The sequence below is a fragment of the Siphateles boraxobius genome, unplaced genomic scaffold (assembly GCF_051911475.1).
Source record: "Siphateles boraxobius isolate OS27281-9 unplaced genomic scaffold, OSU_SipBor_1 2, whole genome shotgun sequence".
NCBI lineage: Eukaryota > Metazoa > Chordata > Actinopteri > Cypriniformes > Leuciscidae > Siphateles > Siphateles boraxobius.
Window position 1 is genome coordinate 8,871,190 of NW_027508810.1, and position 27,535 is coordinate 8,898,724.

The following is a 27,535-nucleotide window of genomic DNA, read 5'->3' on the forward strand; positions in this document are numbered from 1 at the left end:
TAAGACCAAAGGTAAATGGACAGCTCAAGGGAAAAAAACATAATATTTATCAATTCTGTTTTGATTGGCTATGTTAAACATGGATGCTAAAACATTCGGTTGAATGAATCAGTTTTAACTTGCATTATTAAAGCCTCTCGACTGTTGTGTGCATAGGTGATGTACGCTGGACACAGGTGGAGCTGCTCTGGTTCAGAGTGTTTGCGCCGGTCTTCTCGGAATGAGTGACCGCCTCCAGCGAGCCCTGACTCCGCCTTCCGCAGGGCTGCGTGTCGCTGAGCGGAGAGAGGAGAGAGTCAGTGCGAGCAGTGCGAGCTGCGCCGCGCGTCAGACACAGAGGCCACCGGCACCTCACTGAAACACACCGAACATGGACCTATTCGAGTTTGACTTCTTCAGGGACTGGGAGCTGGAACAACAGTGGTAGGTCTGCGGGCTTTATGTGTTTATGCTCATTCAGTTTATTGAATGAAATGTCTTTGTCATGCGCTCTGATCTGACGTGGTCACATTCCGAAATACGAGTGAAACCCATTATGACGCATGATAGCGGCTGTGTCTCAAACCCTAGTGAGCGACCTACCTTGACAGCGTTTTTTGGGGGTATCATAAATACCCATTCGCATTCGCAAAGCGCACGTATGATGTCCAAAAACGCTGTCTTTGTAGGCAGCTCGCTAGTGCTCACTTCTGCTGTCTCTGACAGCTCGTGTGTTTTTATAGATGGATTGATAATTGGGACAAAGTTTAATTGCAAAAGCGCTGTATTGATGAATTGATTGTCGATGCATTGAAACTACATAAAAGAAACTAAGTGCAGCTTGTGCCACTTCTTCCTGTTACTTTAAACTGAAATGTCCAGATTATTAGATCATAGATTATTAATTGATTAGATTATTATGAGTCAAAAGTCCTTTAAATCACACTTTATCTTAGTGTCCATGTTTGGGTAATTACATAGTAAGTAATGAGTAATAAAAATAGAATTAGTTATAAATCAAATATTTTATGCATCATCTACCACACACAGTTTAGTATTTTAACTACTGTAATGTATTTTATTTTATATGGACACGTTATTGATAGTATCACCATACAGACATTTACATTTATTGCTTTTAAAAACAATCACTTATACAATTCTCAGACCTTTTTCAACATGCATTCCATTGTACAGAAGTGTAAGAGAGCCTGATATAAATGTAATTCACTATAAACCTTCACTAGAACTGCAGTTGGATTCATATTTATCCATAACTTTATAATGCAAACAGAAGTATTTCATATTAGTTTGGCATATGTAATCATCGGCAGTCAGCTATAGCGCCCTCAGCTGGTTAGGGCTATATGTTATTAATGTCTTTATGCACTTTTATCCTCCACAACTATATGATTTCAACATAATTCTTTGTCTTAAACCTTGCTGATTTTTTAACAATCTCTATATCACCACCATGTGGCAGAGTGCAGGAACCCGTGGAGTTGCAGATATGAATCCATACAAAGCAACGTAGCAAAGAATAAAACAATAAAACCTCTTGATGTATTTGAGATTTCATCACTTGACCTATATTGACAAATTGACACGAACATATGTATGTTGGTTTGGTTAGTTGCTTTTGTCTTGGAGGACACAAGTTTTTTCCTTTGTTGAGCTGATCCTCAGTTGCTTCACATTTTCAACACCTTACGCCTGTTTTATCGTCTTTCTTTTGTTTGTGTTTTTTTTTTTTTTACTCACAGTCCTGCACATAATCGGGGATCATTGAGCTTTTATCAGCAGTAATGTGATTTGTAGGATATGGTTTTGAGTGGCCACATATTCATTTAGGCTGTCATCTTGTTAGGGGAGCAAATGTTTTTGCTACTATTTTATTTTAAGGAAAATGGTCCGGCTTTGTCCCTTCGTGGGCATTTAGTTCTGTAATTGTATTTAAAAAAGGACTGGCACACATTTGTTTATATCTGTGAAAATCTAATAATCAGCCATCAGAACGACATTCAGATGCAGTCAATATTTTGTCTAGGGACTTATGCATCCTTGTTTGAAACCCCTTAAGTGATGGCTTGTTGGCTTAAACTGTCTATTGTCTCATAAGAAGCTCTATTTTCTATATAGTCACTAAAATATATACAACAAAACTTCAGGTTAAAGGTTATTTTCATAGGCGCCGTGCTGATATTAAAACTATTCTCTCTCAGGAACAGCTATGGGCTAGTTGCTTATTACTTCTGCGGTGGTGGCAATTTTGTCTCTTGTTGCCACATTCATAACCCTGAGCTACCCATTAAGTCTGTGAATATTTATGAGGGTATTTAAAAAGCCATTTTTGTGTGATAAGTTTGCATGGTCTGTGTTTTAAAGGCAGTGTATCACTATTTTTCACTGCTGTACATAGACTGTCGGCCAACCAAAAAAGCATTTGAAATGTAAATTTGGCTAAATACTTAGATGAATGAGTGTTCTGTGTTTTCTAGAGATAAATCAATGTCTAAGAAGCAAGCATACAATAATAATGCACTCATAATTCATTGTCTTTGTGTTTAATACTTGCCTACATCCCTGTACAGTATCCCTATCTGATTGCCCAGGGCTGTACTTGAGATATCATATTGATTTGAATCTGATCTCACATATGTTGGTTTGGGCTTCGACACGAGTTGGATATAATCAAGTCAGATTAGGTTGTGCGAAATTCAGTGAGGTGCAAAATGAGTTCGATGGAGAGCAGAGCCTTATTTGTAGACAAAGGTTAAGCATGGGAGCCACTGAGGCGGTGTGGATTGGGACATGCTTTTCAGTGCTGACACAGCCGTGATATGAATGTCGGCTACAATTATGTTGGCTCTCTTTAACAGAGTCAAATAGCTTTGAAGTGTGTTTTTCGAATATTTTATGAAAACAATTGCTCCTCTCTTTGTGTGTGGTGCATTTGGTAAATCATTTTGTATTATGAGAGTGTGAGTTAAGTATTTGTCATAACCAATGCATTTGGATTAGAGAACCGGAGCTATGCTTAATTAGACTTTATATGGCTATATTTTATAGGTTTGCACCTTTAGTGGTAACAGAAAACCTCGTAATTAGGTGCAGCCATTTATTGTGACTTTCTTTTCATTTGGCGGCACATTACAGCTGCCCTGAGAGTAGCAACAGGAGGGATTATTCAATGACTCACTTGTGCCTTTTTTTTCTCTCTGTCATTTGCCCTTTCTCAGCAGGGATTTCTGTCCCAATAACTCAATTTTATTTCCCAGTATTAAAATGTGCAAAGCCTTGGACTATTGCTGAATGATAAGTTAACAGAATTTCAGACTCCCAGGATTTCTTTGTTTATGGAGAACCCAGGCATTACTTTTGCATTGTCACTATCAATATTCAGAAAACCATTAAATGTGTTTGTATGTTATTTTTTTTTTAATTTTACTGGGAGTTCACACTGAACAAAGTGTTTATCACCATTAAAGATGATGAAAATTAAACTATAGATTGCATTTATGAAAATAATTGCTTGCAAGGAAGCAAAACAAGTTGGTAAGATTTTTTGGTAACACTTTGTTTTACAGTGTCCTTGTTACATATGTAACATGTACTTACCATAGTAATAAAAGTTTACACGCAACTAACCCTCAACCAACCCCTAATCCTAGCCTAACCCTATAGTAAGTACATGTAGTTGCTTATTATTACTCATTACATAAATATATAATTACACTATAACAATTACACCTTAAAATAAAGTAAACCCCACTTTTTTTGTATCCTTGTTACACATTGTACTTAATAGTAATAACAGTAAATTATGCATAATTACTTGGGCTGTCGATTTAATGCAGTAACTTAAAAGTAAAATTAATTTGCATTTAACGCACCCGCCCCACCCCAGACTAGTAGTAGTCATCTTATATTTCATACAGTTGATTGGTGACAAACATGAAGCAAACAACAGTTTAATTAATAAATGAGAATTTAATATTGTGTTATATTTTAGACACAATATTGTCTGTTTTTGTTACCTATAGAGACATAGCAGAATGACTGTGCTTCTCAGCGCAACACAGCTGTGTTTCTGAACGAATTCGTATTTTGAACGAATCGGGTGAACCAATGATTCAATGGCCCATTCATAAAGAGAGCCATTTATCTAATTCTTGAATGAATTACTCAATGACTTACTCATTTATACATTTACTGCCACCTACTGGCAGTTTTAGATATTTTATCATATTAATAAAAAAAACAAGGCTAATAAAGGTATCGTTCACCCTCAAATTCTGTCATCATTTACTCACCCTCATGGCCGTTGAAGCCTAAAAGTTTATGTGTAATAAATTCTATGTTGAATCAATACATTTTTTTCAAATAAAGCTACTTGGTGCTTTTCTCATTTAACACAATAATGACTTTAAATGATCTTTTTTGGGGTCATTTCTCAGCCAAATTTGATGTGCGAATTTGCGTTTAATTAGTTAAAATAGCTTGAATGTAACTCTACACTCTTGCCTCATTTAGTATACGTGGTTCTATGAATATGCAAATTACACCTGTTGACCTGATTGGTTACAAGGTCACAGCGATTTCAAACCGCGTTTTTGAGACTGTCTTTGGTTCACTTGCAGTTTTAATAATAAGAAAATACTCAGCAGTGGTGTTGACTTATGAATGTGTACATGGTTTGTCTTACAGCAAATTGAAAACACCACATAGACACATAAACAAAATTAAAAACTTGATTTTCAACACAGGGGGATTTTAAGACACTGTCTTAACAAAATGGCTATGTTTATGCAACTGGCCCACAGTCTGCTAAAAAATGCGGCGCTCAAGTGCGTTTTTTCCCGATTCCACTGCCAGCGTCTTGCGTTTTTCAAAGCAAATACAAATTCTGTTTGAACCGGCCCTTACTGCAACAAGGACACCTTAAAAATAAAGTGTAACCAACAAATGTTAACATTTTAGTTACATTTAGGTTGCAGGCTTTGATTCTGTATTAATGAAATGTCACATCAGAGCCACTTTGACATCATTACAATAGTTTTTTTGCCACCTTTTGACGTGGATACACATATAATAAACTATTCGCTGTGTTAATACAGTTATATAGAAAGTAAGTAAGATGAGATAAATCACAATTTACTGTGGAAATATTTGAAATAAAGAAGACCACTAAGCACCTAGAATGTAAATATTACTGTGACATCCTCAGTCAATGTGTTGAGTGCCGAACATACCACTTGTGTCCCAAATATCAGGTTTTGTATCAATGCCTACAAGATAAACACTGACAGAGTATTTCTGACACTTTTCATAGCTGACAAAACTAAACAGATACAAATGAATCCAGTCTGTTAATGTGTAACATGAAAAAAATGAAAATTTTTACAAATAAATATTTGTTTTGTACTTTACTTTGATATTTTGAGTTGCTCACTTAAGATGGATTTGTTTTACAATTATATGTTGGACTTATTATCTTGAGTAATCTAGACTATGTAGATATGTGTTTTGCAAGATACTAACTTACATTTATTGAAATTGTTTATTGCTGGAATTGGATAATGCAGTGAATCCTTATCACACACTTTCTAAATGTTGGCTGAATTCTCAAAACCAGTGAAAATCAATACAAACTATGAGAAAACACATGGTAGCAAACAAAAATACAACTTGCATTGCCAAACCAAGTTCTCTCCTCCATAATGAACCATTTATTGAGTTAAGTTCAGAAAGTAGGGCACTCAGACTGTGGCAAACAAAATGTTCTGTTATGCTGTGAAACAACACTTTTTCTTAGTTTACTGTGGTATGTGTGTGTGTCGTGTCCACTTTTTGGCACATTGTGTGCCGTCTCTCTTTGCTCCCATGCTGTTTAGTCACAGGGATTGAACATTCTCCATGGTCGTGGCACAGATCTACCACATTTCCCGGCTTCCCTCGCCTTCCCGCTTCCACCTTGACCACAGCTGGGACTATATATCACACGGCTCGCTTGAGGAGCCGCGTACGGTGCCAATCTCATTTGTGCCCGGCTTGAAAAGGCAAGCCAAGCCAGGCTGTGCCCGGCACATCTCAGCGGCCGCAATACAAGCGAGGAGGCCCGCCGGTTGGCATGATGTTAGTGAGAGCAGGCTGCCAAGCACAGTGCCCGTGGTCTCATTTTGCCACCTGCAAAAAGAAAGCCAAATGTTGTGGCATGATAAAGCTGCAAGGTTGGCACGGCAGTCAGGTTGTATGGGAGAGACAAAAGGTGACGGGTCGCCACCATTCTGGCTTCGGGTTCGGCACGCAATTAACAAGTTCCTCTGACAGTCGCTACTAGAACTGCGAATTTGAGTAGTTCCAGAAGTAAAGACATATGGACACGAATATGACGTTAAGTGTAGTACATACAAGGCCATGAAGACAGCAAACCAGCCTTCACTTGATTTACTGTTTTTCGTGAATATCTTATGGTCTTATGCCGATTATTCTGAAGAAAAATTAATAATAAACAATTAATGATAATTGTTTATAATTATTATGAAATAAAAAAAATCATGATATGGCTCAGTACGATTATTATTATATCCCAAAGACTGTGATTTAATCAAATAAATATATGCGGGCTCCCTCCGGTTTTCCTCTAAAATAAAATCTAGATGGTTTATCGTTTGACTGCCATAAATATTAGTATTGTAATTTTACAGTTGTACTGTTAAATAAATGTATTCATTTATGCAATTGTTTTATTTCACAGTGAAATATTACAGTAATAGTCCATGTTTTTTAAATATTTGAATTGTTAACAACAACAATAATGATGATAATAATAATAGTAATAATTAATATTATTGTCATTGTTATTGTTATTGTTATGTATTAAATGCTACATTTTTATTTTACAGTGAAATATTACTGTAATATTTACTATTTCCAAATGTTTTATTTAATAACAACAACATCAATAATAATAATAATAATAATTATTATTATTATTATTATTATTATTATTATTATTATTATTATTTTATTATTATTAAAATAACAATAATACCAATAATATTAATAATAACTAGTATTATTATTAGTAGTCACATTGATGTATACTAACAAAATACAAACTAAATGTTTGGACAAATTGCGATCACAATTTTTACCAGAAAAAAATCAATATTTTCCCAAATCATGCAGCCCTAAAAATTGTATAATTAGAATAATAAATAATGCATATCTCCACTTCTGAGATTGCTATGCTGCTGATATAAACAAGGATTTATGGGCAGCAATAAACTGATAAATAGATGAAAATTAACAAATTACAATTATTTATTTTTTTTACACATTTTGTGTGAGTGCTGTTTTTCCTGTGCAAAAACTCTCTGCTTGTCAGTAGTTGCTGTGCGGTTGCTAAAGTGTTCCGGTTTCTTTTATCCCTTTTCTTTGCCATTGCTTGGGTGTTCTGGGGGATTGCAAGTCAAACTATTTTATTTCCCTTGTTTACCTAGTTGAAATCATGATGAAATAACCCATTTCAAACAAAATTTAAGAATACTAACGGACCAACAGGTGCTCCTTTACCTTGATTTACCGGTCATGCATCTTAATGCCAGTCAGGCTAACACAGAATAGTTCAAGTGGCACGAGGACCGATGTTGAAAGGCTGTTTCTAACAGGGACCCTCTTAGGGTCTCTTAGCTGAGTCTCTGGACGCCTGTCCCGCTCTAGAGAAGTTATTAGCAGAGCACTAATTACAATAGAGCCAATAAGGGCTGTGGTAATGGCCTTGTGAATTCAAATGCTTTAAATATCTGCTTTAATTAGCCTTGACCATTTCATTTAGACAGCATCAACATGTGAGCCAAAATTGTTTTGACTCAAACATCAATGGTGCATAAAAAGCAAACAAAACATGAACGGAATATGATTTCGACCAAGGCTGCCAAAGATTGATTTAGTCATTGATGAACAATGCAAGGTTAATGGTTAATTAGTAAAGCAATTTAAAGGCGCACATTAATAAAACCTTAAATTTATGTACTTTTTTTTATTTATTTTTTTACTAGAAATCAAAGACTTTCTATAGCCAAATAAATGTATAAATGTGGTACTTAAAAATAATAATTTGATTCGACAAACTACTTTGGATACATAAGTGCAGGATGAGTCATCAATATTTTTGGTGTATTTTCCAGAAAAAGACTACATTTCAAATATGTACATTACTGTCGAAATGGTTGGTACGATTTTTGAAAGAAGAGTCTTATTCTCATATTTATGAAAATATTACAGTTCAAAATAGCAGATTTATATGTACATATATTTTAAAATGTCATTTATTCCTGTGATGTAAAGCTGAATTACTTCAATCTTCAGTGTCACATGATCCTTCAGAAATCATTCTAATATGCTGATTTGCTTTTTTTTTTGTGTGGAAACCATAATTCATTTGAATCATGATTCTTTGAAGAATAGAAAGTTCACAAGAACAGCATTCATTCAAAATAAAAAAAATAAAAACATGTTGTACCACTATAAATGTCTTTACTGTCACTATTAATTAAATGCATCCTTGCAGAATACAAGTATTCATTTCTTTCCAAAATATATTTTTGACCCTTATCTAACTTTAGAAGAGTTGGCTATCTCTTCTATTTCCATCAGAGCTAACAGAAACTGGTGGATGTTGAACAGGACTTCTTCAGGATTGCTTCTGGTATTTAATAAGAGACATCAAAGTTGCCCCGTTCACACCAAATGAATCATGCGTGCAATGAAACCACAACAGCAGATCCTAATGAATGTCTTTCTTGATTTCTCCCGTTGCGTCCCGATTGTCCGGATTCCGTCTAAAGATATTCAGGTTAATCAAGCTTCATGCTTCAAGCTTCCAGCTTACCTTTATGCCACGAAGCAATTTACTCCACTACCCCAAAGGTCACTGCTCCCATTGAAATCACTCTATGACAAATATGATGATTCAATAGAGCCACGCGGGCATCTGTTAGAGCGTCTCATTTCTTTCGGAGAGATGAATCATTTTGTTTTTTACTGACCTTTCGCTGTTGCCTTGGTCTAAGCCAAAGGAAATTGCAAATTCTTTTTAGAGCCCTAATATTAATGGATGTCTCGATTGAACAATATTTGTATATTTCTTCTTTCAGAGAGTGAGAGATACGCTCATTGCTTATTGAGTGGCGCAAATTGGGAGATTACGAAGCTTAATTCCTGAGAATCGAACACCGTGGCTCGAAATCTCCCGTCAGGATTCACTCGGATATGTGTTAACTTTATGTGATTTTCCAGTTGCATAATCAAGCATTGTTCTTTGTGCGGGCATTTTGCCAATGGACAATGACTCAGATAATATTCTTGTTCAGTGCCAATGCATGAATCTGATTCTAAAGATGTATTCACATGCAAGATTCAGCTGTACTGCTGCATTCTGGGACAGCAGCTTTTGTTGTTTTTACATATCGGTTTCCTTTATTCATTTGACGTGATCTAGGCTTCTAATGGGCCAGATTCACTAAACTAAATTTAGCGTGAGAGCGCAATTCCATAAGTGGGAACCATGACTTGGCGATACTTTGACATTTTGTTCTACAGTGTGAACTGCACGCAAACTGTCTTATCTAGTTACTTATTAGAAACATATGTTTTCAAAAAGAAACATAACTAAGTCAAAATTTATGTTTTTTGGATAAAAGTGTGTGTAATTTACATAAGTATCGTCAAGTTATTTTTACCACAGGCTTTATTTTACTCATAAATTGAAAAAAACCCATTATAAAACCCCATAGGAATATCCAGCGGCAAATGAATCTTCTGGGTTTTGTCATCATCCCTGCACCGCATGCATTTTCATTGTACGGAAAAGAGCAATTTTTGACATTTTGATTATAAACCTTTTTGTGGTATGGGGAGGAAAGTGAAATAATTTTTGAGCAATACAGGGTAGATGATGGCAGAATTAAGAAAAATAAATAAATAAATAGTGTGAAATCTGCAACCTGATTGAACTGACAAAATGTGGATGTTAATGTGTTGTTTTTTGCCCTAGCGTTTTAGACAAACACATGTTTTACTACATCTTTGCTTTGCTTAAGTAAATCAATATTTTATTATTTTATTTAATTTAATTTTTTATTTTTTTATTTATTTTTTAATTTTGTAATTTCTTTTTTGTTTGTTTATTTTATTTTATTTATTAATTTTATTTATTTTTATTTTATTTCATTTTATTTATTTTTTCATTTTATTTTATTTATTTATTTTATTTGTAGCCGTGACGATTCTGCGAGAGAGAAAAGCATGAGTATTTGTGTGTTGGTATCGAGGTATGACTGATGCTGAGATTCTGAGATTCGCCCGGTGTTTGGCTTCAGCGTGTAAAAATGTATCTCGCCTTGTTTATTGGGAGCTACAGAACTGCTAAAGAGCAGGACGCGCCTGCCAAATATCACAATCACACGGAGCTCCGTCATTCACATCCAACTGTCCGCCTATTTTCACAGCACATGCTAATTTGTCCCATTAAACGTGGCTCATTCACATTGAGCTAAAAGTGTCTGAAAAAAATAGCAACAGTGTTGTCATTCTAGCTGCTCTAGTGCTCTGAAAGTCCCCCTGGCTTTTATTGTTTGATAAAGATCAGAAAGGAACACACATCTTTATCAGAGAAGGAGAGAAAAGCTGAGATAAGGAAATGAATTGAAGCCAAAATGCTTTAAATGGAAGACTATCTCCCTGTGAGAAACTCATAGAGCTGTTAAGAGCTGTGAGTAACAAAAGAGGCACAGATGCATTGAGACTATAATCTCGCCGGAGGAGAGAAAGTTCTGGAGAGAAGTGCGTTTACAATGTGATGCTAGATTGAGGTGGACATCTTGCTTTGAAGGTGATTAGAGAAGGCCGACTACCAGTAAAAGAACACTTGACTTGAATGTTTCTCAGGACATTAAAAGCCGTTTGATTTGAAGGCTACTTCTTAAATACATGAAATTTAGTTTTGCAGTAAAATAAATACTTACATTATTATTATTATTTTTAGGAGTAGTAGTACAGTTGTAAAATATTAATAATATTTATCATATTATTATTATTATAATATTTTGTATTATTATATTATTTATTATGTATTTATCATTTTATTATTATTATTATTATTGTTACGCTACTACTATTACCACCACCACCACTAATATTAATTATTATTATTATTATTATTATTATTATTATTAGTAGTAGTAGTAGTAGTAGTAGTAGTAGTAGTAGTAAAGTTGTAAAATAATTATAATATTTATCATATTATTATTATAATATTTATAAATGTTATTTATTATATTATTTATTATGTATTTATCATTTTATTATTATTTTATAGCACTACTCCTACTACTACTACTAATATATTATTGTTATTATTGTTACACTATTACTACTACCACCACCACCACTAATATTAATTATTATTATTATTATTATTATTATTATTATTATTATTATTATTATTAGTAGTAGTAGTAGTAGTAGTAGTAGTAGTACTATTAATTTATTATTAATTTATAAATAAACAATACATAATATAAGTAATATTTGTTATATGAATGTAATACATATTCATCATCATTATTATTATTATTATTATTATTATTATTATTATTATTATCAATAGTAGTAGTAGTAGTAGTAGCAGTAGTAGTAGTATCATTTATTTGATTCTTTGATTGCACAAGATACAAATGTCTTTTGAACTCATATTTTTTGTCTTAAAATAAAAAAAAGACTTTAATATATTGTGCACTTTTAAGGTTTCAAAATTCATTCAGGAACATCTTTTCATTTTTCTTTTCACTTTTAAATCAGTCATAAACAAAACAGCAATGTCCCACCCCAGCAATCACTCTTCAACGTGCTTCACCATGTATTTGTTGTACATTAATGATTGCATCTCTCTGTTGTTCTCTTTTATAAAAAAAATATTTCACTTCACACTTGATATCACTGTGAATGTGGCAAAATAGCTCTATTATTTCAGTCAGCTTATAGATTAGACAGGACGTCTTATACAGGAGACATTTATAGAAGTCTATTATTCCATCAAGAGCTTCAAACATAATGTTTCTCTACGTCTGTGTGATGGGTTTGAGTGCCAGGCGTTTTCATTCTCCGGTTGGAGAGTGTCAGATGCTGCTGTAGAATTGTAATGCATATTCATGCATAAATAAACAGCAATGAACACGTTTGACGCACTGACAACCTTATTGTTGCGCAGAGCTGAGTTATGGTCGACTGTTGCATAATAACAACGGCAATAGCAGTGTTTTCCTCACACCTCAGAAGCCTTCAGTGGCATGAATCATTCAATCAAAGCCGGTGGTGCTGTTTCTGCTGAAGCTTTTGGCGTTGTTTCTGAATTTCTGATTTTCTCAAGGAATGTGTTTGCTGTAACACTTAGCCTAGGTGCAACACAAAACCTTACATGAACCCCCTACCCCCCCCCCCCCCCCTCGCCTTTTGCTTTCATTCATTTCATTGTTTATCTTCAGGTTTTATGTTTTAATTTTCTCTTTCAAGATGATCAATTTTGTGGATCGATTGTTTTGCTGTTGTCTTTGTGACATTCTAGTCTCTAGACACGATTTGTCAGTTGCATTGCAAACGGCGATGAAACATAAAACTTTTTATGCGTTAATTTGGCAGTTCATTTAGACAACAACTGTGTTTTGGGGGCCTGAAACTCAAAAAAAAAAAAAAAAAAGGGTTTCAATGTGCAAGTTTTTGAAAACCATAATGTTATCGTCTACACAAAAAAACACTAAGGAAAAACATTTCTGTTTTTAGTAAATCATTGCCGTGTGAATGTAACAAATTAACATTTGGTTTTCTTGTGAAATTTGTTTGCAAATTCTGTTTGTTTTTTTAAACTTGCCATGTAGATAAAATAATAATAATAATAACAATAACAATAAATGGCTAACATAGATGAGTTTTTGTTGAAAATGCAAGAATAACTTGTGATGGTCAATAACTTGTCATGGTTGCATCAAAAACAATGGGTTTAAAAATATATATCATTAATATTTTTTTCCATGTATACCATCATTTCCCAATAAAAGTGTTAATGAATTTATGGTTATCTTGGAGTTTAATTACATACTTGTTACATACATCTTTTTAAAATCATTATAACTAGATAATTAATCATTTTAAATATAGCCAATTATAAAATTGTAATAAAAAATGTATAAAATATATATATATATATATATATATATATATATATATATATATATATATATATATATATATATATATATATATATATATAAAAGCATACTTTAAATATATGTTATACTTTAAATATATAATCATTATCATTGTAAATTGTTAATATAACAAATACTATAACAGTTATGTTAAAAGTCCAGGACGAGTTATGCAGTACATTTTATTATTTAGCATTTTAGTTTTTCTAATCTTTAACCATAAGCAGGAGCAACAGTAATAATTGTTGCCTAAGCGATTCTAATAATTTTCTTCAATAATTATCTAAGCTTTTTTTTCCACAATTAGGTCGTAAAACTGAATTGCTTGGAAAAGCAAATGGATAGCATTAGTGCTAGATTAACTCTTTGACTCCATGTTATGATAATTCCCAAAGGGTTTCTGTAGTCGCGCACCCTGTGGGCTTTACACGTCCCCTCGCCGCCTGGAAATTCAAACCTTTTAGTTACAGAAGCACCGCGGGACTTCTTGTTAAAATGCCCAGTAAAACAGCAGACACAGGAAGCTTCCGAAGTCAACAGAGGAATGATCTAGATGGCAGAGGAAACCGTCATCAATTCGCCGCTGACGGCAATAGAGCCCGGCTCCTGTGATTTATGGCACGTTGCTGTTTTTCCCAGCGTGCTGTTCCTCCTCCGCCATGGCATTGAGTTATTACCTAAAGTATGAGCAACATACCTGTTAGAGATCAATCCGCCACTTTCTCTGTTTGCTGGGACCTGCTTGACTTCCATGTTTGCAGCTCTTCCCACATTGATATTTCACTATTGATTTTCTTCTGTTCATTTCTTGCCTCCTTTAGCACCTGGACTGATAGGCCAGTTGTGTTTAGCCGGTTTTATTGTGATATGACAAAGATGGATGTGACATTGTCCTCTGTGGGCCGCTGGATAGTGGAAGTGTTAATGAAGCCATTAGCACAGTCCGAGAGAGAGGAGAGTGTGGCGAAATTACCATTATTCTGCCACCATTAAGTCGTAATCTGCCAACTTCTCTCTCTCTCGCTTGCCATTCTCTCCATTTCCACCTCTTTTTCTCCTACACTTGCTGATCCACTTCAACTGTCCTGCAAAGCTTCATTAATTCATTTGTTATCAAAAGCAGTTAACCACAAAAAGAGTGCGGAGGAGTGATGTGGGATCGTAATAATGTATACTATAATTACTATCCACACTGGCTTCTAAATGAAACAAGCACAGATGAAAAAAAAAGCAAATGGCTACACAATTCATAAATCTCATTACCTCAAAACAGCATTCTTATAAAGAGACAGAAGCTCATTTAGTCAGCACAAAAGGAGGAAAAAATATCATTACTAAAAGTATTTGGGTAAACTTGGTTTTATCTGAAGTTGAAGAACTTTCTCTGTACTTTCTGTGGCATTCAACAGATTATGAGCATTCTGGAAAGCCTGCAGAACATTACAGAGCTTACAGGGGAACTTTTTTGGTCAAGGGCTATTCTGCTGGAGACTGAAAATGGGAAGTTATTATGATTATTGATGATAATAATCAGTGAATCTAAAATGTAATATTTCAAAAACTAATACGCTATTACAGGGGTTTTCAAGTCAAGTCACCTTTATTTATATAGCGCTTTATACAATACAGATGTTTACAGTGATAACAGGAAAATGGTTCAATGATGCAAACAGAGTTTATTTGGGCTGTACAGCAGCTCTAAAAGAAAACAGTGTCATTGTTCAGCTGAAGTCAGTTCAGTGTTGATACTTAAAAAAAAGAAAAAAGATCCCATTGCAAGGAATCACCTTTATAAACTGTAAAAGTAGTACATTTAAAAATATGGATATGGACAATATGACACTTAAATTATCATTATACTAACTGAAAGCAAAAAACATTTTTATTATATAATAATATTTGTATTATGTTTACAGTTTACCTTTTTTCCATTCACTGTTTAAGCTATGCTATAGATGTATAAATGTGAAGACAAACACTGAAGAGAAACATCAACTTAATTTAAATGTATGTATCCTTACTTTATTCAAAACATTGTTCCAGAGAATATTGTTTTACAATCCCCCATGAGTAAAATAAATGGTGAGATAAAGAAACGCGAATGCAAGGACAAGGATGAACAAATAGATTAGATTTTTTTAAATCCCCTGTTCTAGGGAATATTCTCCTTTATTTAAAGGGTTAAACATGAATATTTACAAATTCAATTAAAACAATGGCATGTACCCTTTTCAAACAGCAAACATTGCCTCAGGTTTTTCAATTAATTATTCGACAAAACAGTAATAAAATAAAGAACAAAGAAACAAGTTACAAGTTATAAATTAAACTGCGTAACAGACATATTTTTAGTCATGGCTGTGTTGACTGCATATTCAAACTGACTTGACCGAGGAGACAACCCTCGGGTACTGAACTGAGTCAGTACTCTGTACAGTATTGTTGCTTTAAGAACATTGATCCGAATGTGAAGCTGTGGGTGAGAACTTTCTTGTGAAGACGTCAAGACATCTAGTTTTACCTTAGGGGATATGTTCCTCCAAATGAGTTTAATTATTGACGGGGTCTTGCACTGCAAACATTCTCAGAGTGAAGATAACTGTTGAAATGGTCAATTCAAATGCATTTTATTGGAAACATTGAGTTGATCCCCCTTCAAAATGTAAGTTTAATTGTCCCTTGTTTTATAGTCATTACACACAAATCCATGGAACAAGCAAGCAAAAAAAAAAAGAACAAAGATATTGGCAGGAATGGCTGAGAGAGAGGAAACAAACGACAGACTCATGCTATCTGAACAAAGAAATCTTTAGGGGAGGTGTCAACCATAACAAAAGCAATGCGTGTGTGTGTGTGTGTGTGTGTGTGTGTGTGCTGGTTCTCGATAATATTGATCAGGCCGAACTACACTTATACTACCAATTAACATTGTACATTCTCATTAAGATCATATTAGACACAGTCAGCAGTTGTTGACTGATGCCCAACAATCCAGAAAACATGGAAATCGATATGAAACTGCAAATGTGTTACTGCCCACCCTAGAGCATTAACAAAGACAACATTTGCTTAGTAAGAAGTACGGCCTAAGTGATATATCGGGGTCATGTGAAAGATTCTCAATAGCTTGTATAGAAGAAACTGGAGACTAGCTCATGACTTTAACGGCCTATTGTGATTTTTCTGACACAAATCAAATAGAAACCGGATTAAAACTGCTCCGTCAGATATTGAAGTGTGAGTCTATGTTGTTTGCAAATTGCATGACATCAGAAAGTGATATCAGAAGTGCAACAATGACAGTTATGTTGTAAGTATGCCAATATGATATCACAATCATTGACGAAACACATTTTATTAAGACCCTGCCTTGATTGTATTGGGAGCGTGTTGACGTATACATGGATGCATTTGACTGTGGTGGGGCTCTCGGTTTCGGGTTAGGGCCTGTTTCCTGTGGCAGCCTTCCCGAATGAGGGACCTGAATGGTATCTGAGCTTTACAGGAATGCCAGGTCCTTCTCCGCTCCGTGAGCTGGAGTGTACGGCCCCACCACTCTGGCGTAACCGTAGCGGGCCATGGTGGGGGATGCAGATAGCACAGGCTCTGTGGATGGAGATAAGGGTATCCTGGCAGCCATGAGTAAGGACGAGGAGGGGACTCTAACAGCCTACCGCACCAATGCAACCTCTTTCACATCATATGGATTGATGTGAGGTTCAGAAACATGCTATGGGCATAAGTCATAAATTCCATAAATCCATAAAATTGTTTGTGAATTTGAACTCTCAGTGTAATGTGAGGTTATGGGGGAAGTATTTGATGTTTTGGCATTGGCATTTGGCAGAGAATAATTTTGTCATCAATTACTGTTCATGAGAATGTAACAAAACTAATAATAATAAGTAGTAGAACTAGAGACTGGACTCAAGTCTCAAGTCTGAGTCCAAGAGAAAATTTTCATGTTCTGGGTCTTAGAATGAACCAGGGACGCAGATGACACTAGGGACGGGGGGGACATTAGCCAAAGTATGGTCCCGGCCCGCCACTGCTTCAGAATCGGGTCGGGGCAGACGCAGGCTGACACACAATAATAATCTACACCGGTCACCATTACTTTGTTTGTATCCACGTTCTCACTACACGCTGTTCTGTTGTCAATAAACACACAATGCCATCATGCCACCAACGTTTACACTCTCTCTCTCTCTGTGTGTGCGCTACGACTCCTGAGTTACGTCGCCGGGGTCCTATGAGGAGCTGGTAGCTGCCTCAATCGTGCCTGTAGGAACGGACCGGTAACCATAGTTCCCTTTCAGTCGATAACGTCAGACGTAGTCGACGTCGACTGAATTGGGATCACGCTAGGGAGCCTATCATCTTCGATTACTATTGAACGAGCCAATGGAATTTGGCGTGCTTGATTTGCATCACACACTCCGCCCCCGAGGCGCGGGTATAAATACGGAAGTGGATGCACGCACTAGTTGCCTTTCGCTTCGGAGCCGTTCGTCTTTGATGTCTCTGAAGAGTGCTGTTGTGTTCAACGAGCGAGTGTGTCGGTGTTCTTTCGGGAAGACCTCTCCAGTGTTGGTGTTCTACAGCGTGGTGCAGCGGTGATCGCGAGCTTCTTAGCTCTCAACTGCTGTTTTAACAGCATCAAATTTCTATTGTTTGTTTGTGTGTTGACGGTTGGTTAGAGGGCGTGAGGTGAGTGCTTCACTGTTAGTTGAAAGACTATTCAGTGTTTGCCGCGGTCATTCCCTGTGTGCTCCGGCACTGGTGACGGTCCCATTTCCTAAAAGAGCAACACGGGTGTGAGTGCGTCTTTTTCAAGATGCCATTCCATCCGTGCGTTTCTGGGTGCGGTCTGGCACTATCCCCCTCTGACGGTCACGAAAGTTGTGTCGCATGTTTGGGCTTACAGCATGCATCTCACTGCGGGAACATGACCATCTCGGTGTTGAGATCTAGACTCGCCTTCGTCAAAAGCGTTGGTGCAGTCCCCACCTCTGGGCTCCGCCCTTGTTCTTCCTCTGGGTTACCTTCCCAGAGGAGGACTGGGGCGCCGTCCAAGCTGGGTGATCTGAGGATCACAGTGAGGGGTAATCCGCCCGGCCAGGCCCCGTGGGTCCCTCACTCCTCTTTCATACCGCAACCGGTGGAGCTCCCCATTGGTCCCGCTGGTCCCTCTGTAATGGACAGGCCAGCCGTGTCATTTGGGGCCCCTCCAGGGGATACAATGTCAATCGCAGCATCGGAGGGGGAGCTGAACTCTGGAGATGATGACTCGGCTGCACTGCCTCCCTCCGGGAGACCAGTGTTGCCCGAGCCAGATCCAGAGATGTCAGCTATGCTGAAAAAGGCCGCCGAGGCGGTAGGGCTCGTGTGGAACCCTCCACCGTGTCCCGAGCCGTCTCGGTTGGATGATTGGTATATCGGGGCGGGCCGTACTGGTTCTCAGTCCGCCGCCCCGGTTCCTTTCTTTCCTGAAGTGCATGAGGAGCTGACGAGGGCATGGATGGCACCTTTCTCTGCCAGAAACCGCCTGAGTAGCTCCTCCCCCCTCACTACCCTTGATGGGGGAGGGGTGAAGGGTTAAGAGGCTATCCCTCCGGCGCTTCCTCCTTGCATGCCATGGCGTTGCTCCAGGTCCACCAGGCCCAGGCACTCATGAACATGCACGAGGGTAGTTCGGACCGTGAGCTCATGGGTGAGCTCCGCACTGCAACTGACCTCACCCTCCGGGCGGCGAAGGTTCCAGCTCGCGCAGTCGGTTCGGCATGTGTATTCTTCCACGATACGGCTCCCTGCGGTGAGCCCGTGTCTTCCCTCGGCAGAGTCTCTCTGCCGTCACTGTCCGGTGTGTCTCCCCCCGTCTTAGGCTGGAGCCACCCCAGTGTCATTCCATATGTTAGACTGCCCGGTTTCCGCCCAGTTCATATGGGTATTTTCCACGTTACCTCCCTCTGGGTTGAACGTGGCTTCCGCAGCGTCCCTTCCTTCCAATGTACGGGGAACGCTTTCCCAGTGGTCCTGTAGGAACAGCAGTGACTTCCCTGGCCTAACCCCTGTCCTTCCCCGCCTTAAATTTGCGGGGGCATCAGGAGGCTTTGGTTTAGGCACTGGAAGGTGGCAGCGTTAGTGGCGCGTTCAAAGGGTGATCCCAATTCGACTGAAAGGGAACGTCCTGGTTCCGTATGCAACCCACCGTTCCCTGAAGGAGGGAACGGAGGACGTAGTCCCCTTGCCACTACCGCTGGACCACCACTGACCCCGGGTTACTCTCGACTCCTCAACGAAAAGCAACTAGTGCGTGCATCCATTTCCGTATTTATACCCGCGCCGCGGGGGCGGAGTGTGTGATGCAAATCACGCACGCCAAATTCCATTGGCTCGTTCAATAGTAATCGAAGATGATAGGCTCCCTAGCGTGATCCCAATTCAGTCGACGTCGACTACGTCCTCCGTTCCCTCCTTCAGGGAACGGTGGGTTGCATACGCAACCAGGACGTTATCATATACCATCTATGACTGAGCTGAGTCTGTGATTTTCTGAACTGAAAAAAAATCGACTGTATAAATGCTGATCATGTCTGATCATGCATTGCTAGTGGTGATCAGTGGTGATTAGGCCTTTATTTACCTTTGTTCACTGTTGTTTATCCATGATTTCAAATAAGAATCCCCCAATGGCTTTTTAGTGCAAATCATTAGCCCAAATTACGCAAAGTAACTACTTGAGCACTAGTTAAAGCCCAAATTATGCAAAATAACGAATTGAGTTTAAATCATTTGCTGAAAGCTTGGTCCGCTTTCATCTCTAAACAAAACTTTGGTAAATCTTTCAAAGATTTGACACTTGTAACTTTGGCCCAACTGTTCAACAGGTTATTCACTAGAAATGCTCATTCTAACAGTTGGGGAACTTGTGAATAAGACTTTGTGTCCGGCAGACTGATAAGAACCTGTGAACACTTGCATCAGATGGTCAGTGATGGTCTATTGGTGTTCTGTGGGCTGAGTCTTGGGCAGATGCTTCAGAATAAATCTGAGGCCAACAGAGAATGGTCAAGCACAGCAAATACTTTCATAGCTTTTAAAACTCAAACTCTTAATCTTTTAACCTGTTATACAAACACATCCATGAGGTAAACATGCGAGTGAAACACTCATCAGAACAAAACACCCAACACCAAACAGACGGCTGTGATAATGGTGAAGGCTCATAGCCAGATTGTAGTCTAGAGGCGCTAGCGGTAATTGTGTATTTTTTCAGCTCCTCCTTGTAGATGCTTGAGTGAGAGGGATGTGTTGAAGTGTGGTAACACATCTGAAGAAGGTGCACTATATGTGTGTGAACAAATGCTGCCTTTAAGTCATCACAGAATAATTACATTTAGAAGTTGAGCGCACATGAATACCACCACAATGTCATAATTACCAGGTTTGAAACAGAATTTTCCTTGAGCTCCAGTTGGGGTGGATTTGAAGAATAATGGTGGAAGTAAATTGACATTGGTCATAATCACTAGGGATACACCAATATTAAAATTCTGGCTGATAGCAATAAGATGATAATTCTTTTATATGTTATGGATGCTAATCGATAAATGTCAGATAGAAGTCTAGAGGGAATTCAATTGGTGGGGATTGGAATTTATACTGGTCTTTTCAGCAGGGATATGAGGTAGAGGAGTTGGAATACCATTCAAAAGTTTGGGATCTATTAAATATTTTTATGTCTTTTATCCTCATCAAGGCTGGATTGATTGATTGATTGAAATCTGAATTGTAAATAAAATAAAAATAAATTTCTTCTATTGCCATGTAATGCCTTTCAGATGCTCACAGAAAATAATTAGTCACAACAGGAGGCAATTGGTGAGATTGAGTGTTGACGTAACCTACGGTCTGCTGTGCAGAGGTTTGTGTGTGTGTGTGTGTGTGTGTGTGGTCTCAGTGGCCCACATAACCCATTGCTCTACCAGCCACTGGGGTGGGAAATGGGTTGAGTTTGCCTATACACTCTGCTGTCAAGAAGCATGCTGGGTCTGCTTCTTTGTTTTGTCACAGTGCTTAGTAAACAAAACGTAGTTTTAATACAGAACATACAGTACGTACGGTGGATCGTGGACGCATGTACACCCATACATAAACAAACAAACCCCATATAAACAGCCATTCATCTCACTCCCAATTGAGAGAATGACCTTTGTCATATTGTGTCAGGGCATATTGCCTGTTCCTAAGACTGTTTTGGTAGGGATTGTTTTAATAGACCCCATCCCTCTTTTGTCTTGAAATATTCCCAACATGCTGGAGAGTAGTATTTCCAGCAACATATTGCCATTAAAAAATCCTGCGTCTTGAATTGACAGAGGCAGTTATTTTAGATGAATATGGTTATAATGTCAGTCATTAAATCCATTGTCGTCAAATGCAAAAGGCCCAAATCTCAATAATAGTGTTTATTTTGTGATACGTGAGTTGTTTATTTTATAGTGTTAATGTGAGAAGAATGCATCCATAGCCATTAAATTACATAAAATACATTTTTGAAATCGAAAGACTGCGGAACAATGATTGTTTATGCCGTGTCCCTCCACAGTAACTCCCATTAAAATGATATCCTTGTTAATTACATGAACCGAATGCAGAATTTATTTTACAAACCAGAGAAGGGATTTTGTAGTCTGTGTGCATGACGCCTTTAAAATTAAAAATCAGGGGCTCAGACAATTTTCTGGAGTAAGAGAGCAGATTTGAAACAATTCCTTAACATGAGTTCAGTTAAAAGCTGGATTGACTTGCACATTTAATTTGAATCTCAACAGGGTCCCATGAGTAATCAATATAAAGGTTTATTTGCACCGTTTCACAGCTGACATTGATGGGAGACGCCGCTTGCATTGTTTTTCTGAGTGCTTTCTGCTAACAAGCTCTTTATCTAGTTTGGTCACTAGCTAAAGTATGCAATTCGTGAAGATGCTCAGCTGAAGTCTAAATCCGGATTTCTTTCGCTTGCCGCCTGGTCGGGTTTTCAGAGCTGTATCCATTACTGTCATTTTCCGAAAGCCTTGACAACACACAAAAAAAGAGCCTAGCTTTGTATCAAATATTTACCCTCAACAAAAGCTCAACAAGAGAGTCAGCTTCGCCTTAAATTCCAGCTCATAAACATGACAAGTTGTGCTCAATTGAAGTCTTTGTGGCAGCATGTTGACAATGATCATGTAAAATGGAAATAAAAGCTGGAATATTTAAATACGCCGTGCAAATCACTCGGTTCTGGGGGGAATAATAGAGAAGCAAAAAAAGAAAAACTGAACAAGTGAACAAGTAATGTTTCCAGACACACTCAAAGGATGAACTGTCACACTTGTTTGGCTTTGGAAAAAGCCTCCCTTTTCAAAAGGAGATTTTCTGATCTACAAAACACAAGTGTTCGGCATGCATAATGATTAATGGCCGATGGGGGGTATGGCAGGGGGGTGTGGAGAGAACTCACTTCAATAAGAGAATCAAACAGATGATGGGGTCTACAGCCAGACCTTTGTGCTAAATAGAGGACCTATTAGAGGTAGGCTTGTCCCCACAGAGCAATGGAGAGCGCTGTGAGAAGACATTGTTAATAGACAGCATTATTATTTTTCGTGGTGGGGGTGGTTGTGCCTCACTGTGCCTCAACCACAGATTATTTTAACCATGATACCCTTCTGAGCCAAAAGAAAAACAGGAGCATTTGAGTTTATTCTCCCTGCTTCTTGGATTATTTCATTGTGTTAATAAAAGATTGCTTGCAATTAGATTTCCCCCTTAACTTCTACTTACATAACCCCAACCATAACGTGATAAACGTTAAAAAAAATTACGGTATAAACATTATAGTGAAATATTTTCTGTTTAGTATACCATCATGCCTCTAAGCTCTAGTCTGGCCTCAGACTAATGTCTCTGTGGTCACAAAGTCACTATCCAAGTACGTCGTCTATATTTATGTAGACGGCTTTTAAGTATGTATAAGAAATTAAACTGTGGTCCAGCCAGAGATAAAATGTCATACAATTAATTAATCGAGCACATAATGTCCGCTATCTGCTTGAAATGTCTTGCAGAGGTCATGTAGGAACACATACTCCATTTCATTCCTGCACTGCACGTAACCCTGGTCCAGAGCTCCAAGACCCAGTGCCAGCCAGGTGTCTTGTGCAGCTGTGGACCAGGCTCTGCTCGCTCGGCTCTTACCCCCTCGCCTGACTTCATCTCGGGTCTGTATGGGCGTGCAGCTGTTCCATTCGACGGAATTGCGGTCCAACCACAGGCTATAAATAGGGTAGGACATAACATGTCAACAAACATTAAACCTGCTGGATTGTGGGAGTTTGAGGGGAGTTTGGTGAGAAGCGGTTGGCTCGTATTGAATTCGCTGGCAGGATATCGACGTTCCTTTTCCCCAGTATTGCAGGAGAATGTTAGAGCTGCTTGTTTAGCTTTAGTCAATGTGAAAGATTTGAGACCTTGTTTAATGTTTCCAAAGCGCTCACATACTTACCTGAAACCTTAAAATCTGCTTGGTGGAGTTCCATAGCTGTAAGAAAAGTCACCTTGATGACTTTGTCAGCTCTGTGCTCATTTGAGCTCCTCCATGTCCGGGGGAAATGAGACCCAGCTGGAGAGGTGACTGAGCAAAAGGGGTACAAACTTTTTTCTTCCCAGGCTGCCAAATTACAATCACTTTGGTGAATCTACTCAGCATGTTATCCTAAAAATTAAGGAGGAACAGTATTACCTCTCTTCCAAAAGAAAAAAAACCCTTTCTTGTCTTCCTTTGTTCTTGTGATTTATGCTTCAAAATGAGGTCATTCTGTTTCTTAGTTTTCCATTTTTTTGTTATCGTCGTTACAGCCTTTATCTTTAGAAGCTTGCCCTAAATATGATAATTTCACAACATCCAATGGCTCTGTTCCAAATCCAAGTGAGCTGTCTATTTTCTACATAAGCAGCTGCCTTCTAAGGGGCCGTTTACACAGAAAAAATTTTTGCTTCTCATTGCATTGCTTTTACATAGTTTTCCTTTGTAAACATGCACAAGATGATTGTTTTTGATTGAATACTACTTTTGATACTTTTTCTATTTACTGAATTATATTATACATTTTCCCATTTGCTGGAAGACAATCCGGACAAGACCGGACTCAGGCTCAAGTTTGTCTCAAGTCCGAATCCAAGACCATGGCTTAGGAAGCTGACTTTTTGTTTCACAAATGATTTTGTAGGCAGCGTTTGAGCACAAAGGTACCTCACGAAACTGATTTCAGACAGACTTGAGGCAGTGTAATAGTTTAATGATCTACATAAAAATAGAGAGGGCTTTGGTGAGAAATATGTTATTACTACAATTGTGATATCTCACTAGAAATGACATCAAAAGTGGTCAAAAACTTTACACGAAAACTGACCACCAAACTCAACTTCCAGATGCCATCTTTCTTTTTTTTTTAGCTCAACTGACATAGAATGGAATGCATAGGACTGTGGGATATCAAAGAGCCAAATCCAAATCTAACATTGGATTTGGACATGCCTTGATGCCTTCCTACCTTGCAGTGCATCCTCCGAGGACAGCATTTTTAAGATTTCCGACACAGGCCATATATTCTTTGCCTAGTTGAGACCAGCTCATTCGAGTCCGAATCCAAATGCTCCAGTAAATATGTTTTTGTATTCGGACTTGAGTCAGAATCCGGTCTTGTCCGGACTCAAATACTACAACACTTTTTTATCCACTGTATTGGACGCAGTTTTTCCGCTCTGCTCACTGCAATGTATTCTGGGATTGCTCTAGAACAGGGTTCCTCAAATCCAGTCCTGAAGGGTCACTGCCTTGCAGAGTTTAGTTCCAACCCTAATCAAACACACCTGAACTAGCTAGTCAAGGGCTGAATCCAAAATCGCCCACTATTTTGTAGTGGTGTCCGAAACCATAGTGGACGTTATTGAGTGCACTCATTCAATCCCACATTGCACCGCAATAACGAGTGTACAACCGACGTTTTAATTCACTCCTTCAAGTGAACAGTATTAGTGGACTAATGTAGGGAATAGTGAATGAGGGTTTAAAGGGGGATTTCAGATTCAGATTTACCAGAAAATCGCAGGTAGGTGAGTTCAATCTTGGTTTGACCTAAACTTTGCAGGACAGTGGCCCTCCAGGGCTGGATTTGAGGAACCCTGCTCTAGAATGTTATCCTAGTATTTGGCAAAAAAACAAGCCAGAATAGAAGCCTTATAGGACAATATAATGCTGCCTATCTTTTGGAACATCTTTGTGTTGGGAAAGACTCCTATGCTACCTACGTAGGGAGCTTACTAGGTTTTGGAAGGTAATTGTTCATAGTAAATATTCATAGTAGAAGCTTGTCGGTTGTACACCATATAATTACAGAAGTGTGTTATTATCAGCAGGGGAGAAAAAGCACATGCTGTGATTATCTCACAGAAATCAAATTCCAGATATCCATAGCCGGTATAATCAGACCGAAGCCTTTTCAATGTCCTCTACAGCCAATTAATTACAAGCGGACCCCTCGAGCTCCTGAGGCCTAAACCTTTGTCACTGTGTGAGTGCGAGTGTGTGTTCGTGAGTTAAAAGAGCTCCAGCGCTCCGGACTCTGGCATATTTCCTCATTAGACCCTCTGGAGACAGAATGACCTTTGACCTATTGGCTTAGTGACGGATGCTACAGTGCTGCTGGTTGTCAGCTGGCTGGCAGTGTGTCTGCTCTGACCTGCCCATTCGACACCTCGCTTCCATCTATTCCAGCATCACGGCGCATTTTTCAGTGTCTGGATGGCAGGGCCTCAAAGACTGACCATTCTCTGGAGGTTTCAAGTCTTGGATCTGATTATATTCATGTAATTTTATTTAACGCTGCCGTGTATATCGGATTTCCTTACGGATGAACTGTGACAATTGGAACTGATGTAACTTGATCTGATGCCAAGTGCAATCCATCTAGCTGAGAAATGACCCAGGGTTATTTATGGAGTGGTTGCTGGATGACATGTAAATGTGCACTTTACAATAATATCTGCCATTTTGCTGTGACAAATTGATGTGCTGTAGAAGATACACTGTGGAAGTGTGTGTTGGATAGTTTATGCTCAGAAAGAGGATTCTGGGATTAGCAGCTTTGTGGTGCTATGTTCATTCATCAGAAATTCCTGTTCAAAACCAAGAGGGAATTTTTGGAAAGCAGTCACAGTAAAAGAATTCAAGGAGGAATGTTGCTATGCGCCTGTCTGTATTGTGAGAGTCGCGTGTTTAAAATGATATGGCATTTTAGTCAACAGATAGTGGGGTTATTTAAAATTTGTTTGAAATGTCGTTTGGCATTCTTACAGACCAGCAACGAGGCTGGAAACACGAGTTGATGTTTTTAGATTTCAATGATCAGATCAGACATTTTTGAATTACTACATAACTAAGAAATAGGAGAATTGTGGAGCTGAAGGGAAATGTTTACAACCAGACCTCTTTTTATTTTTATTGGCCTCTTTTATTTTGAAGAAATGTTCTGGGTTCAATACAAGTTGAAGAGTATCTGTCACATACTGTTGATTATTACCGAAATACATTTAGACCTGTCCCTAACAGAACTGTTTACATGAATGTACACTACCGTTTGTGGTCAGTAATGTAATATATATATATATATATATATATATATATATATATATATATATATATATATATATATATATATAATTATTATTATTTTTTTTTAAAGAATTAATACTTAGCAAGGATGATCAATCAAAAGTGACATTTACAATGTTACAAAATATTTATTTTTAAAATAAGTGCTTTTTTAAACTTTTCTTCACCAAAGAATCCAGAAAAAAACTAATCAGCAGCAATATTTTTTTTCATCATTGATTATAGCACATGTTTCTTGAGCAGCAAATCAGCATATTTGAATGATTTCTGAAGGATCATGTGACACTGAAGACTGGAATAATGATGCTGAAAATTCAGCTTTACCATCACAATAATAATTTGCATTAAAATATAAAACAGTTATTTTAAATTGTAATAATATTTCACAATATTGCTGTTTTTACTGTATTTACTGGACATCTTTCAAAAACTTGCTGAATGCTGATCCCGAACTTTTGAATAGTTGTACATTGGAAGTCAATAACGGACGTCATATCGTATGTATTCCATATAGACTTGCGATATATGTACTGTAAATTAGTTTATTGCTTGTTTGTACAAACTC

General features: G+C 37.8%; 1 protein-coding gene across 2 annotated transcripts in view; it reads left to right on the forward strand.

The window, feature by feature from the left end:
* The first annotated feature begins 296 nt into the window (after window positions 1–296).
* aff2 (AF4/FMR2 family, member 2) overlaps window positions 297–27,535 on the forward strand; it is a 267,260-nt gene continuing 240,021 nt past the window's right edge. The window contains exon 1 of one of the 2 annotated variants that reach the window (XM_077235761.1): window positions 297–423. In XM_077235761.1, the coding sequence (XP_077091876.1) occupies window positions 371–423 (53 nt within the window). In that variant the 5' untranslated portion in view covers window positions 297–370. Of the gene's footprint in view, window positions 424–23,464; window positions 23,584–27,535 lie in introns of those variants that run through there. The other variant, XM_077235762.1, reaches the window with a different exon arrangement.